This window comes from Colossoma macropomum, unplaced genomic scaffold, assembly GCF_904425465.1.
Source record: "Colossoma macropomum unplaced genomic scaffold, Colossoma_macropomum, whole genome shotgun sequence".
NCBI classification, from domain to species: domain Eukaryota; kingdom Metazoa; phylum Chordata; class Actinopteri; order Characiformes; family Serrasalmidae; genus Colossoma; species Colossoma macropomum.
The window spans coordinates 31,352,279-31,368,187 of record NW_023494798.1 but is presented as its reverse complement, the minus strand read 5'-3'; the positions used below and the strand labels follow the sequence as shown (position 1 = coordinate 31,368,187).

The window sequence follows — 15,909 nt, the reverse complement described above, 5'->3', positions numbered from 1 at the left end:
ACAGTTTTAGTCACTGAGATCATGACAGGCCGTTCCATCTCTAACGTGCAGCCAGGCAGTGAGATGAAGTGGCTGTGAGAAGCCCCTGGCATGAATAGCAAACAAAAAAAAACTAGCATGGATTTGAATTTAGCAATGCGATACTGCTCACAGCGGGCTGTCGGTGACAGAGCGGGCCGACATGCCAAGATTTTCAGAATCTGCTTAACGTATCAGCAAAACGTTCGCTGAAAAAACTGATCCAAAAAGTGATGCATTTACTTGATTCAAATGTGTCCACAGGAATAAAACACATTACATCAACACAATTATGGCAAACCAACAGACAATGCTGTATTGATTTATTTTGATGTATATCATTAATGTCTTTCCAAAAAAGTGCCTTTATAGTAGAAGAAAAAACAATCTTAACGTCCAACGCAGGTTAAAGTAATAAGATTTTGTTCCAAGTCATTTTGGGCCGTTTCTGCTGATCCGTTCACCATAAACTTTTGACACTGTGTTTCAAAAAATTTATAAAAAATAAAAAAAAAATAGATAACAAAAAGATATTTTATTAATGTGTAAATGATTAAAATAATGTAAATGATTACATAGAAATGATTCAAATAATGTAAAAAATTTTATTAATGTGTAAATGATACAAATAATGTATATGATTACACGGAAATTATTCAAATAATGTAAAAAAAATAAAATAATAGATAAAAAAGATATTTTATTAATGTGCAAATGATTCAAATAATTTAAAAAATTAGAAAAAAAGATAAAAAAGATATTTTATTAATGTGTAAATGATCCAAATAATGTAAATGATTACATGGAAATGATTCAAATAATGTAAAAAATTTAAAAATAGACAAAAAAGATATTTTACTAATGTGGAAACGACGTACATATCTGATGTACATATTAGGGCTTTCACAATCCATGAATTAAGCATCATATAAACTCAATAAAAAAACTAATTTAAATATATCTTCTCAATTAATCGCCAGTAAATCGTTGGCAGTTTGCATGATGATAATGCATATGTATAGAGCATCAAGCCATATTGCTTTAGATATCACTGCTGTCCAAAAACAATAATAATTCTTATTTTTCTACATAAGTTGAGCAAAGCAGCTGCGCTTTCCATTGCATGAACATTTCTTGATAAATGGATCAACAGAAATGCTCCAAAATAACGTAAATTATCTTTAAATTAACCTACATTCAAAGGTTAGGAACGTTCTTGCCTTCTTCTTCTATTCCGGTGAAACAATGAGAATTTTTTTGACAGTGACCAAGTTTTTAAAGGCTTTTTTAGAGGATTACTAGTTTATGTTTTGTGCAAAAAAGCATTTTGGAGTCTTTTCAATGCTGTTTCAATGGTGTGTGTGGTTCATTTAAGTCCATTTAATTGTCCAGCCTCTGATTTCTCACCAAAATAATCTGCGTTTTACTCGTTTACTAATATAATCAACACTGACAGCCTTAATCTGAATCAAATAAATGCAGTGTACTCCAAAGGCAGGCAGCCAGAATGCTAAACCAGCTTATAACTAGTGTAATAAGCTTCTAATAACTTGGATGTAGTCAGATTGAAGGCACGTAGGCTTGAGAAGGCTGGGCTATCGGCCGCCTCCTGCCTATAACGATCTCTATAGGCCAGTGGCCAGCGCCTCGCTGGGAGCCAACGGGAACAAAAGCAGCTCCGTCCAGCAAACCACATCAGTCCATCCACCACAGCACAGCCTGCCTCACCTAATTTGAATACGATAACTGTCCTAACACGCAAATTGAATTAGAAATCACAAGTTCAATCACTGGAACCCACACAGGGAGGCATGGGAGTGGACGTGGCTGTGATTAGACTGAGTGTCTATGTGCTTTGGGACCATGTGATTAGACTTGATGACATTAAACCTCATAATCTGAATTACAGTCATAGTTTTTTCACCCCAGGTTGAGTCAGTGCAGCCTATGTCCAATCTTTGTCCACCCGCCTGCTTTATCCTCCCCCTATAGAGCAAGTGCCAAGCTCGCCTCTCTCCTCCTAACTTGTTAACTCTGTTTTTTCCTCCTCTTATCTCCCATTGCTGACAGCGGCATTTCATTAAGTAGGCCATAAAACGCACTGCCATGGTTATTTCTCATCCACTGACACCCCTATTCGTGTATTTCAGACAAAAGAAAGGGCTTTTTTTGTCCCCAAGTTAGTATTGCTGTTATCTTTTCCACTGAAACTCTTTTTCCTTCCTCAAACGCCCATCAAAATACCTGGTCCAGCTGCTCAAAATGAAATCCCCATGTCCCTTCAGGCATGTCTTTCCTGAAAAGAGGAGAAAACAGTTGGAGAAAGCACCACGGCCAGCATTTCTGCTCTTTGCCATCCTGCCTGTAGAGCCCTCCATTTCCAAGATGGACGCTATTAGTGGCTCAAAGACACTGTGGTTTCTGTCTCCAGCTGATTAATGTAAGGATTTAACACATGTAGACTTCACATCTGCCCTTCAACACAAAGCTACGTCCAAAAACAATAAGGTGTGGTGCCTGAATAAGGAAAGAAACCAGGTTAGGGAGAGAGGGAGAGGTGGTTTGTTGGAAGAATAGCTGGTCATAACCTGATTTTTACCCACACAACGCTGGGGAATAACTAAGTCTAGGTTTTAAAGCGTAAATGTGATGTTTTTGTCCCTGTGAAGGGGGTAAATATTGTGAAAGTGGACGAGGCTGAAGTTGGCTTCATATTCGCCAGCTTCTTGTTCGAATTTCCCCGTTCCACCTTAAACGGTGCAGCAAATGAGCTGCTGCACCGCTTAAGGTGGAACGGGGATATTCGAACAAGACGCTGGCGAGTAAGAAAGCTGGAGAAAGGGAGAAAGTGGAGCCTTACCCGAAATCATCGTCCATCGATTTGAAGAAAAATTTGTAATTAGGCTTATTGAGGACCTGTTTGAAGTCGGCCAGGGTGACCCTCTCGGCCGGGATGGGGAGTTTGACCAGGTAAGGTGTCTCCTGGTCGTCGAGGTGGTAGATGATTTTGGTCTCCCCCATGGCGGGCCGCTGGGGAGGAGCAGGCCGGGCGCATCCAGCCCTGAGTCCGGCCAGCAGCGCCTCTTCTCCGGCTGCAGGCTCCGCGCCGCCTCGCTCGAGCTCCGGACACAAAGCCTGCGGACAGACAGCGAAACCCGCCGACGAGTATGACTACGGCTAATAACGGTTCTCCACACGCGGCCAGACGGGCGGTTGTCTCGGTGTTGCCGCTCGTTATTTCCAGAAAGACGGCTCGGTGTGGAAGTTCGCAGCCCCGCTGCCCCACAGCGGACTGAACGGCGCTGCTTTTCTCCTCCTTCCCTTCAGAACAGCTGGCAAACGGAGCGCCGTCAAACAGCGACGCCTAAAGCATCTGCGCGGTACTGCAACCCACCAGATAACAATATAATAAATTATTAACTGTTACTTATTTTATTCTCTACGGAGCCCCGCTGGTGACATCCTGTATAAATAAAAATAATGCGTGGCCACGACTTAGTAAGGCGTGGGAATGAGATGATTAAGTCGTGACCACGACTTAGTAAAGCGTGGGAACGAGATCCTAATGCGTGGCCGTGATCTCGTTCCCACGCCTTACTAAGTCGTGGCCACGCATTAGGATCTCGTTCCCACGCGTTAATAAGGCGTGGCCACGCATTATTTTTATTTATACAGGATGTCACCAGCGGGGCTCCGTAATTCTCCATACCTGAGCAGGGCTGAACGATTTGGGGAAAATGACAAATATTGCGACTGTGAATTAACTTGAAATTATTTTTTTTTTAGAAATTAAGGTTCAGACCTGTTATTCATTTGGCAAAGAAGACCAAAATATCCTCATTTTCTGGCTTAAGCTCTGAATGTCATTTGCCAGACTGCCAGTGAGTTGTGGTTGTGATGTCACAACACATGGAGTTTGGTTGCCTCTGATTGGTGTAACTTATCTACAAGCAGTTCACAAGCTCTGTGGTGTTAGGTTAAATCTCCCCACTTTAAAGGTAAGGCAACATTTTTGATAATGAGGGCTAATTTAATAATTTAAAAAAAAAGCAGCAGCTTTTTGAAAATTGTGCTCTCTTAAATTGCGATTTTGTTATAAAAATTATTAATCTTTCAGCCCAAGTACTGAAATGTGGTGTGAATCACTATTATCATTTAATTAGCAATCACTGAGACAATTTATTTAAAAAGTGTACAATATGAACTGTCTTGATAAATGTGATATATGATAAATGTCTTGACCTGCATTAGACGAATAAATAATCTAAACCAATCTAAAAAGCTATTTTCGTAATTCTTTAATTCTGATCCTGTGATGGCTACTCTAAATTTTCTAATTCGTCTTCACTGAGGAGATTTTTGGAAAACATGTCAACAATATAAACCATTATAAACTTGATATATTTTTAATAATAAATAATAATAAAAATTTGTCTAAATTATTAACCATAATAAATGTTTCTTTTTATCCTCTATTATTCTTTGATGGAAAAAGAAGTTATTCTTTTAGTTAGGCTAAAGAATAAATAACATAGGCTATTTAGAAAAATCTGTATAATTATTATAATCAATTATAATATATAATAAAGTTGCTGCTTATTTTATTGTCCCTTAATAACAGCAGCATTTCACAGAGCATGCTATAAACCAGGCTGTTTTGGAGGGGGGGTTGGAGTGATTCCTGAGTTTTCTGCATGGAATAAAAGTACATTAAGTGCCTCCATCTAGTGGACAAAATCTCTCGGTCACCTCGTATAGAAACAGAAGTTAACCAACACCTGTTTAAACTCTATTTAAACTTCTATATACTGTTAAATGAGATTTTTATCCTGGAGCAACATTGTATCCCTAAACAATGGGTGACCTACAGAGTCAGGTCATGAACAAACACCAGAAATGTTCATTTTGATGCCTTTTATTCCATTTTAAAGGGAAAATACACCAGTCTTCAGCTCATTAAGGCCACCAATGATTCACGCTGACCCACATCCAAGCGTTTACACTCACTGGTTTAAACTTTTACTGCATCTCTTCTGCACGTTTCTCCTCTACTTATATTAAAGGGGATTAGATTTCACTAACATACAAAATGGGGACCAAGGCAAATCGTGACACGTCCATGACATTTAAAGGGAACAATAAAGGAAAGTGAACAGCACCAGTTAGCAATATGCAAATGACATCATGCAAATTAGTGGCTACTACCTTACAGTCATTGTTTGCCATGTTAGCACATTCGGTCAGTTTATTTCTTTGAAACCAACAATATGGTAAGAACTCTATCTCCTTTAAAGGGTCCATATCCTACATTTCTATAGTGCTTTGTTTTTTTCTCTTTTTCCTCTTATGATAATGGTGTTTTATGTACCAAACGCAGTCTTAGTTCACTTTAACATGATCATTTTCCAATCTGTCTTTATCCTTTAACAGTGAATTCAAAACAGGCAGCTTAGTTTCCATATATGGACTGTATGGACCGGAGAGTAACCGGTTCATTTTAAAGGCTCTTATCCGAAAAAAAACAAAACAATTAATTTTATCACGACTGAGCCCCTTTAAATTACTTTACACTTTAAATCTGTCAAAAGAGAAAAAACAAAAACAAAGGGCAATTTCTTTCAAGAACATTCACAATATTCAAATATGGGTTAAAGGACCAAAAGAAACAGGCTGTTTGTTTGGGCAGCTGTGTTTAAGAGCTCCACAGTGTTAAAAGCTTTCAAAAAGGCACCAACGTCTCACTGGTTTCACCGCACCGGAGACGAAGCCGTGTTGGTGGCAGAGGTGGACCAGCACCACGAAAAGCAGGAAAAGCAGAACAGCCGGAATAAAGTTTCCAGTTTCAGGAAACAAACCACTCTCGAAGATACGTCAAGGGGGTGTAGAGTTTCACACAGTGTTAGTTCATTCACTTCAGCATCAGCTTCAAAAGGACGATATACAGTCAACGGTGAGTCCTCTGGAATGAGTCCGAGGTGAGAATCCTCTGCTGTAATGAGGGAGCAGCTGGCTACTAATCACTCTCTGACACCGAGTCCATTAGCAGTCACATCATGATTTGAGGTCAGCTACTTTTGTGAGTAATAGACGGTGCAAAACAAGACACATTAAAACACGTGCATAGGCAGAGTGTAAACACACATACAGTCACACACTTAACACATTAATGTGCAGTACTGCGCTAAGGTCAGAGACCACCCATCATTTATTTCATTTCCAGTCAAAACGTCCATTAAGTAGAAATTATTCCTTTTTCAGGAGATTTTCTGAGATTAGATATAAGATAATTCACTTATTAATGCACTTGTTCAAAAGCTAGAGAAAATGAGGCTCCTAACAGCCACCTGGAAGACCTGGTTGACACCAAAACTGCCCCCATCAGATAAACAGCACTTAAAGCTTTCATCTTTGAGAGAGAGGAGAAAATCAAGCTGCTTCAGATCTGAAAACATCCACAGGTGTTTCTGTCCATCCTTCCACTGTGAGAAGACGACTCAGCGCTGTGGGTCTGAAAGGATGTGTAGCTGTCAAGAAGAACCTCACTGAGAAAAGGAGACAGACACATCAAACAAAGAAGCTGAACAATGGACTGACCACCCCAGAGTCCAGACCTCAACACCACTGAATGTGTTTGATTACTTCAGAAAATGATCAGCGAACTTCTAAGACTGAACTAAGGAGGTGTTTCTGCAGATTCTTTGAAAAACTGAAAGTGAGTCTCCTGAAAAGAATGGAAGCTCTGATTAATAAAAATGGATGAACACAGTAAATACTGAACAATTTGATATTATATTTAGTTGTTGTTCTGTGTAATTTTCTGTTAAATATGTGTTTTCTGCATTTATTCCTTAGATTGAAAATTAAATAAGTGAAGGGTGGTCAATGATTTTTAAACAGTACTGGAGAATCTATGGACAGATGGCAATTTGTATTAACATAAACACACACACACACACACACACACACACACACACACACACACACACACACACAGTGGATCTAAAAAGTATTTGGACATTTGTGCAAGTTTATGGTGCTCAGGCTCAGAAATAAAATGTCAAGCGGCATGTCAAAATCTAAGTGGCATTTACTTTAAACAGACCGGCCCAAGACTGTCTTTTGGTATTCTTCCAAATGATGGCTCATGCATTTCAGACTGTTATTTCTTTGCAGGTTTAGACCCAAAATGCTTTTGTACACTTCCGAGTTCATGATTCCATCAATCAACACAAGCTCACCGACATCACTGTAAGAAAAACAGCCCCCAGACTTCGATGTTTCCCCAGACCTTGTAGAGAGGAGAATTTCCACTCTGTAATGTCTTCTGGGTTTCTCAAACGCTAGAGGGCGCTCCCGAGCAAGTCCAGAATGAATGGGTTGAGATGGAGCATTTGAGCAAAACCATAGTTTTCAAATGAACACTGTAAATATAAAATAATACATTCATTTTCTAAACACAGAACATCACTTTTATATTTTTGAGCACTTTTGAACTCCAGTTATAGGAGTTTACGTAATAACATCAGTGAGCGCGAACAGACAAAGAGCTGCTCCGCTTGCCAACCAGCACTCAGTAGCAGTAATGTTAGTGTCCTGCTGCCCCAAACCTGTTTGCTGTAGAAAAAACGAAACGTACAGGTGAGTTTTCCTGGCTCTTTTTAGTGAAATACATCCTTCTACTTTCTAAAATTAAAGGAAAGCTCTGGGCGTGTGATTAGAAACTATTTTAACTTTTTGTTTTTAGCCGTTTAACTCCATTCATTCATTGAGGACTCGCTCGAGGGCGCCCTCTGGCGTGTTGCAGTCCTGTTTTTGATATAACGGAGGAAATAGGAAGAGGCCAGGCTCCTCATAAACCCGCTCTGGTTTCCCCCTCTGTGCTTTACAGTAGCCACAGTGCAGTCTGGTTGCAATTATTCTCCAGGATCTATCCACACAAACACTGTACCATCAGAGTGAAGCTGTGCTAAAAGTGTTTTTCTCTGAATCACTTGAACATTTTATGAAGTAACCTAAAGAATTTAAAGTTTACTAATGGTTATTTTGTCCAAATTCTTTTTGGGGCCACTGTATGTGATGCATGGGTCATAGCATACAAACCATCACACACACACACACACACACACACACACACTTGGATCATGGCATACAATCCATCACAAACATGATCACTGACGTCTCTCCGTTACATCGTCAAACAAACCTGAGCAGCTTGAGTAAAGACTATTAAATATAAAATCCCAGTGTTGGAGAACACAGACACATGCTTGCCTCCCTCGATGCACATCTCGCAGAGCCAGACGTGATCTTGCAACGAGAACATCTGGGGACAACCATGAGAAATAGACCCCTAAAGTTGTGCGTCATCTTGTAGTCGCCATCATGCCCCTATTAGGAACTCTGGTTTTCTCTATCACAAAAATGAATGGTGTTTTGGAAAACTGCAGCTGTTGAAAGCTGTGGTAATACAAAACACTCCAAACCTGATACGTTTTGCCGTATGGTCATTTTCCCTTCAAATGTGCCTGGATCCTTTAAAGATTAGAGGTCGCTAAGGAGCTAAAATGCGGCTATTGCTACTTGCAGGCTAACACTGCTGGGCACGGAACTGACATCATAATACTGACCTCACCAAAGTACCCCAGCAGGCTTTGTCAAATGTGGTATTTAAGTTGCTTTGGCAGTTTTAGTAGCTGGTGTTGGTATATTACAGTGTTTAAGTTTAACAGTAGACTTATTTTCATGTCAATTCAGTGCACAAGAGAATTAGCTTGCTTGTAGCACGTATCTAGCTAGCATTATTCATATTTTGCTTGCTAAACAACCTCACAGTTCAGAAGACCCAGAAACATTCAGGGAAAAAAAAAACATACATTTTTGTCAACCACAGGATGTGGCAGCTTAGACCTGAAGCTCTGGCTGTTTTGGGCTAAATGTTGGTGGGAAATTGTACCACAGTGTATGGTAATACGGGTGTGTGAAAAAAGCGTTTACATCCTGCATTTCAAACCAAAAACCACCAAATAAAGTTCAGTTCACTTACAGAGTCACCAAAAAAGGGACCGCAGTACACATTTTCAATCTGTCATTCAATAAACGTCAAAACATCTCTCTACGTTAAATACTACTGCTAACCAGGACAGAGGCGCTAGTTAGCATAGCTTAGCTATGCAGCACAAACTGCAAAAAAAAGGTATCCTGGCAAGAGAAATCATCTTAAATCCAGTTGACATATCTAAAACATCTGATTTTGAGACTGTTGTAAGCTTATTATGATAATTTAACTCACTGCTAGATATTTTTTACTTGTTTTAAGTGGTTTAAGTAAGTCAATGTATCTCACTGTACTTGAAGATAATATCGCATGTTTCAAGCATATTTCTCAAAATCTCAAAATGAGAAATATTTGATATATTAATTAGATTTAAGATCATTTCACTTGGCAAGATGTCATTTTCTGCAGTGCAGGTTTAGATGATAGTGACTCAGATCGAGTGAAGTTGAGCGACTGCTATTAGAGAGACAAAAAGACAAAATTAACTTAATTAGCAGGCCATGGATGTAAGTTAGCATGGCTGAAAAGACCCCCAAAAACTTAATTAAGCATATAGATGTGTGTCTCGTGCGCTGAGAACACATTACATGAGGTAAAAATAAATGTTTGCTACCCATTGTTTTCTCTAGCTAGCTTCTTTTGCCTGTGTTATTGACTCTAATCTGGAGGTTAAAAGAGCAGTGGACACTAATCCGGCAGACTTCAGGTCCAAACCTAATCAGCCCCATCTGATTCGTCTAACTATTGCTTTCAGAAGTCCTTAATTAGCTGAACGAGGTGTGCTAGATTGGGGTTGGAGGTGAAGCCTGCAGGATGGCAGATCTCTAGGAGGAGGGCTGGTGACAACTGGGCGAGAGTAATTTGGGGGGAGTTTTAGAGGTGGCCCCCTGTTTATGGAGGATTTTCAATCCAGCATCCAGCACCAAAAGTTAAACCAGCCGTCCCCAAACGCGTATTCTCGTTATGAAATCACGTCTGGCCTGGCACGACTACTTCTGTCCAGTCTAGGCTGGTCAGTTCAAGTCCTGTCCAGTTCCAACTGCGTCCCATTGATTCTTTTTTCCTTCATATCGCTCCGTTCCTGACCACAGCAGATGTGCGCGAGCAGTTAGGCGGAGACGTTGACGTCCCTCAGAGCGATGGCCCCGCTGGTGGGCGGCTCGGTGGGCGTGTCCAGCAGTGGGGGGTCGGTAGCAGAGGCGTTGGCTGGGCCAGCGTGGAACAGAATCTGCTGCAGTGTTTTGCGCAGATTTGGGTGTAAACGAGCCTGAGTCTGATAGAAGACCTCCACTGCGAAACACTTCATCACCCCCCCACACAGATCCTCATACAGCGGCACTGTGTACATACGGGACGTCTGCAGGAGACAGAGATGTAAAAGCAACAGTCAACACTCAGAAGTCTACAACTGTTACTGTGATTTCGCTAAACTTTAGCTTTACATTAATGAGCGCGGAGTGAGAAAGAGGAGCCAGTCAGTATGGCTGAAATGTTCCGCAAATACCTGAATTAAAAATGTCCCTTCCCTAAATTATTGCTGTCAAAGTTAACGATTTAATAACAAGCTAATGCAACGACCCAGAGGAAAAAAATCTTTCTGAAGATTGTCTCAGAGTAATAAAGCAGATCACAATATTATATCAATGAAGGATCACTGATTTCTGAATTGTTTCTCCTAAACCTAAAAGAGGAGATTAACATCAGCATTTCACTGTGAGAAGTTCTGGTGATGAATGAGAAAAGCGTAGGTTCTCCTTCTATACTAGCCACGTTTACATGCAGCCTAATAATCCGTTAATAATCCGACTAATAGTTCAATCGGACTAGAATGCGTCCATGTATACACTTCAGTCAGAATAGTCTAGTCTGATTGAGGCCATTCGGAATACAGTTTCTATCCGACTGATCGAGGTGGGTAATCCTGTGAATAATCCATTAAATAGAAGAATAATATCTGTGTAAACGCCTGTATCTGATTACATTCCCTATCGGAAAGTTTAAGTCCGTTCTGATCATGTTCGTCGCGTCATAGTGAAAGTTTATACCGTTCAACATGGCGGAGCAGAAACTGGTCTGCAGAGGAGACGAAGTTTATGCTCTGATCTTTAAAAGACGGCGGCGGGACGGAAGTTCAGCTTATGTGTCTCAGAACACAACGTCTTCCTCTCGGCCTTCTTTAATAAGGACATGTGAAGGACGTTTTCCTGAGTCTGACATCATTTTAAAGCAATTAAAAACACAAGCGCTGCTCACTGCTGCTCGTCTCACTCTGACTGGACTCACATGATGCTGGTTGTCATGGTAACGTCTACACTAAGTGGTTTTCTATGCATGTGTGTAATTTTGGATTGGATTGCTTGTAGTGAGCATGTAAACGGAGATTTTCATCAGGTTGTTGAGTAGAGTGGGCATAAACACCTCAGTCTTAATCTGTACTGGGAACGTATTCAATCGGATTGGCAAAAATCTTTGCGTGTAAACACAGCCACTGATGGAGAGCTGAAAGAGTTCTGTAATATAGAACAGAGCTGTATAAGAAAACAATGAGCTCTGACACTTTTCTGATGGAAGTATTACTCAGCTGAGACTGGGGTGAGATGAGTCAGACACTAAAGAGTTAAGCCACGTGTGACAACATTTTGATAAAAGTGAGAAAATCTGAGTTTTATTTCTCAGGAGTCAAATTCAGAAACAGGAGAAAACGGCTAAAGTCTCACTCTGATCTCAAACTGAACTTAACCACGTCTAGGAGAAGTACCTGAGATCAAGAGGAGATCTCATTTAGAATATTTCCTTCCTCTGGGGAATTTTTTGACGCTGTTGACACGTTTTCCTCGGACGACCCATCTGTAGCAGTGCAGGCTGAAGCCCAGCTGCAGTGTGCTGTATGTTTCCATGACTGAATCAGTGACTGTAGTCCTCTCACTCAACAACAGCTTTAAATAGCTTTCAGCTTCAGCTCCTTCTGCAGACTAAGCTCTTGAGGGTAACTTCCTGTTGCTTTTGCACATTTTATACATTCTTACAAGGCTTATTTTGTCCACTCACACTTCTGTAACAAAACGTACTGCTTTTTAATATTTCTTTGGGGTCAAATCTGAACAAATAAGAAAAAAACGCTGTTAATTGAAGTTAACTACACAAAATAATGGGATTACTCACAATAATTTTAATCCTTTGACAGCTCTAATTAAATGTAACTACAAGGTTAAATAATTACTTACATAATGAATTACAATTTACATTCTGTATCAACAAAATAAATGATTAAATCATGACAAAAGAGGATTCTTTTTAAAAAACAAGAATGTACAGACAATAACCTTTCATCAAATTAAAATAAAATAAAATATAATGTATATAATGAAATATCTTCTCATCTATGTACAGACACAAACCATCCCCTTGGAATTTTGAGGTTCTATTTCACATTTTTTCATCCATCTTTTCTTTTTCTTCTTTCTCCCAAAATAAGACATTTTGGCTCATTAGAGTCACATTTCTGATATAAAACAGAGCCTCATACTGCCTTTAGACTGACCTGCTACACTTACTTGATACATGTAGACACATACAGCACAGTTACAGCACTAATTTGATGTTTTGAAACACATTACAAGTGAACTGTTTGTATTCCTTGAAAATCACTGCTTCTTTTCATGTTCTGCCAGATAGAACCTTATTATTCCATACAGAAAATGAGTTCTTAGGATTAGAAGGTTCTGTCTGCATTTGACCTGTTCCAAAAAACTCATTTACAAATTTGATAGATTTTGAAATTGTACATTTAAAACACATTTGGGGTGTCTGGCCTTTTTAATGCACAAAAGAGGCGTGTTCCACATATCAGTTTTGCTAGGTAGAATGCAAAATCTTTGAAGCTCAGTATCTCAAAACTGTTCAGAAGACAGATAGAACCTAATAATTCCAAGGTGACGCAATGTAGTATGGACTGAAATCTTAGAATCTGCTCGTTTCAAGGAGCGATGAGTGAAAAATCATTAAACCAAACGTAAGAAGAGGTGCTTCAAGGTGTAAAAGTCATGAGGGACCTAGAAGGGTTAACGCGAAATACGGACCGTGGGTGGAAAGCTGTCTGCTCATCCCTTTGAAGTAGAAATGCACAAATCAAAGTCTGAAGCAACCACCAATAAAATAGAAGACATGATAAATCAGAGAGAACGCTGGAACAGGTTTGGAACACCTGCCAGATGGATTTTCTACAAGGAGGATGAGGGAAAAAGAGTGGTGCAGTTTTCAGTTCAGGAGTGTCAGAGATCCATTAACAGCAACTGCACTAGTATCTTGAATTTCTTCAGAAATAGAAAAGCAACACAGAGCGATACATTTATTAACCCACAGAAGTCACAGCTATTATAACTAGTGATCACAAAAGCATTTTAAAAATTTTTAATGAATTATTTCTTACAAGCGGAGAAACACACAGTGGACAGTTCAGATTCTAAACTTTCAATCCACACCGCATTTGTGTTTGTAAGTAGTAGAGGAGACATTTTATCATGATTTGAATTAAAGTTATTGTGTGTACAGTCACTTTACATGTTTGCCATGCTTTTACCATTTTTTCACACTGAAATAAATTGGGGAAAACGTCAGAAGTGCAGACTTCAGTGATACGTACGATGTAATTAAGTATATAATTGTTACGGGACAGCAGGGAGGCGGACCCAAGTGCAAAGAGGAAAACCCGTAAGAAATAAATACATTTATTGACGCAATGGAGTGTAAATTTGGCACGTTGGAGTTGAGGTGACCCACATACTGAACGGTGGTCCGTGGAGTTACCGCTGCGCCACCGGGAAGCACAGGCGACAATGGGAAATAAAAAGGCAGGAAGAAGGGCAAACAAAGGAAACGCTGAAAGCAACGTGCTCAAACAAAGGCTGAACCAGAAACGTGAAATAAGAGATAATCAGAAAACAAAAGTCACTTCCTCTGTAATTATGAGGAGAAGACAGACTTTGTTTCACTTGTTTGCTCTTAGTGGAGGAAACCATACCGGTCACCCCTCTACAAAGGTGTGACAAAGGGCTGCTGTTTGCCACAGCCTTAAGTAGAGGAGTCCACAGGTGTGTCAGGTTGGGCCTAATCAGCCCGAGGGCTTCTGGGAATTGGAGTTCCCTGAAGTTATGGCACCTCGGGCTGGGCACCTTACAATAATCATGTAATCACATTTAAAAAGTATAGCGAAATGACAGTAATAGCTCTAGACGTCCAAGGTTTAATGTCCTTCGCGCTGTATGATTTACTCACGTGTTTATGGAGAAAGCTGCGGACCCGATGCAGGTCCGGGTAGAAGCCGTTCCGCACCACAATCTGCAGCCAGCGGATCCTCACCTCAGCATTCATCTCGTCCAACAGCGCTGAGTAACGGCTCGACAGCAGACTCATCACCTCTGCAGACACAAACAAAAATCTGCTTACAGAATGGAGGAGTGATAAAGGCCAGGACACAGAGACCAAAACATTTCCCATCAAACATGAACACTAACACCGGCTTCAGAAAAAGAACCGATGAACGTTAGCTTTATCTTCCTCACAGCTCTTTTCTTCCTACTTCTTTTATGTTAAGTTTAGCTGGAGTGCGTGGAACCAAAAATGAATGCCGTTGTGCTTTGGAACTTCAGCTTGCTTCAGTGTGACTCACTGCAGCAGAACAACCAGGCTAAACCAACTGGATATTACCCTACAGCAGTCAGCTCCAGCCCTGAAACCTTTAGAAGCAGAGAACGTTCCTCTGATCCCCGTCTACGGCTGAGAAACAGGATCAGAGAAAGATAACAAATAATATGTACACACTTTTACAGTTACAACATTGGGTGGCTATTAGGCCTTTAAAAGCCATTACTATCCACCAGTTTCTCTGCTCTGGGTTTCCCAGTGTTATTTACCATCTGAGAATAATTTGCAGCATTTTCCATAACCTTAAGGCCCAGTCCCATCCATCCATCCATCCATCCATCATCTAAACCGCTTATCCTTCTGGGTCGCGGTGGGGTGCTGGAGCCTATCCCAGCTGTCATTGGGCGGAAGGCAGGATACACCCTGGACAGGTCGCCAGTCCATCGCAGGGCAGACAGACAGACATACACATTCACACACTCACTCACACCTAGGGGCAATTCAGCACGTCCAATCAGCCTGACTGCATGTCTTTGGACTGTGGGAGGAAACCGGAGTACCCGGAGGAAACCCACGCAGACATGGGGAGAACAGGCAAACTCCACACAGAAATGACCCCGGTCGCCCAGCCGGGAATCGAACCCAGGCCATTCTTGCTGTGAGGCGACAGCGCTACCCACTGTGCCACCGTGCCGCCAAGGCCCAGTCCCATTTCTTATTTTTACCCCTACCCCTTGTTTTCGAGTGTCACCTTGCCCCTTGGAACTGAGTTACAATGGGTAGTGGTTGAAATCTTTCTCAAAAAATGGGATACTCAAATAAAGAAGAACTTCATTAACAGGCTACTAGCGGTGCTAGGAGGGTAAAGTTGAGCAACCACACTTCTGGGCTTTAGTTAAATTTAGGGCATCACATGCCTTCAAAGAGGTGGGAGGGTGCAATTCAGTGATATGAAGCTGAAGGCAGCTATCCGCCAGCTTCATGTTTGAAATTTAGCAAGCTCACGACCGAGACATCAGCATACTGGGGCAGTCGTGGGCTGGAGGTTAGCCTTGTGACCAGAAGGTCGCCAGTTCGATCCCCTGAGCTGACAGCATGTGACTGAAGTGCCCTTGAGCAAGGCACCTAACCCCAACTGCTCCCCTGGCGCTGTGGATAGGGCTGCCCACCACTCCGGGCAAGTGTGCTCATTG

The 15,909-nt window shown here is 40.9% G+C and overlaps 2 protein-coding genes across 2 annotated transcripts in view; both read right to left on the bottom strand.

Annotated features, from left to right (window-relative positions):
- LOC118817909 (segment polarity protein dishevelled homolog DVL-3) overlaps positions 1-3,323 on the bottom strand; it is an 84,631-nt gene extending 81,308 nt beyond the window's left edge. Inside the window, exon 1 of the mRNA XM_036584915.1 lies at positions 2,879-3,323. Within this exon, the coding sequence (XP_036440808.1) occupies positions 2,879-3,039 (161 nt within the window). The 5' untranslated portion in view covers positions 3,040-3,323. The remainder of the gene's footprint in view (positions 1-2,878) is intronic.
- Positions 3,324-6,803: 3,480 nt separating this feature from the next.
- Positions 6,804-15,909, bottom strand: part of rnpepl1 (arginyl aminopeptidase like 1) — a 27,102-nt gene continuing 17,996 nt past the window's right edge. Inside the window, exons 10-11 of the mRNA XM_036585008.1 lie at positions 14,348-14,490; positions 6,804-10,430 (exon numbers count right to left, since the gene is read on the bottom strand). Of these exons, the coding sequence (XP_036440901.1) occupies positions 10,182-10,430; positions 14,348-14,490 (392 nt within the window). The 3' untranslated portion in view covers positions 6,804-10,181. The remainder of the gene's footprint in view (positions 10,431-14,347; positions 14,491-15,909) is intronic.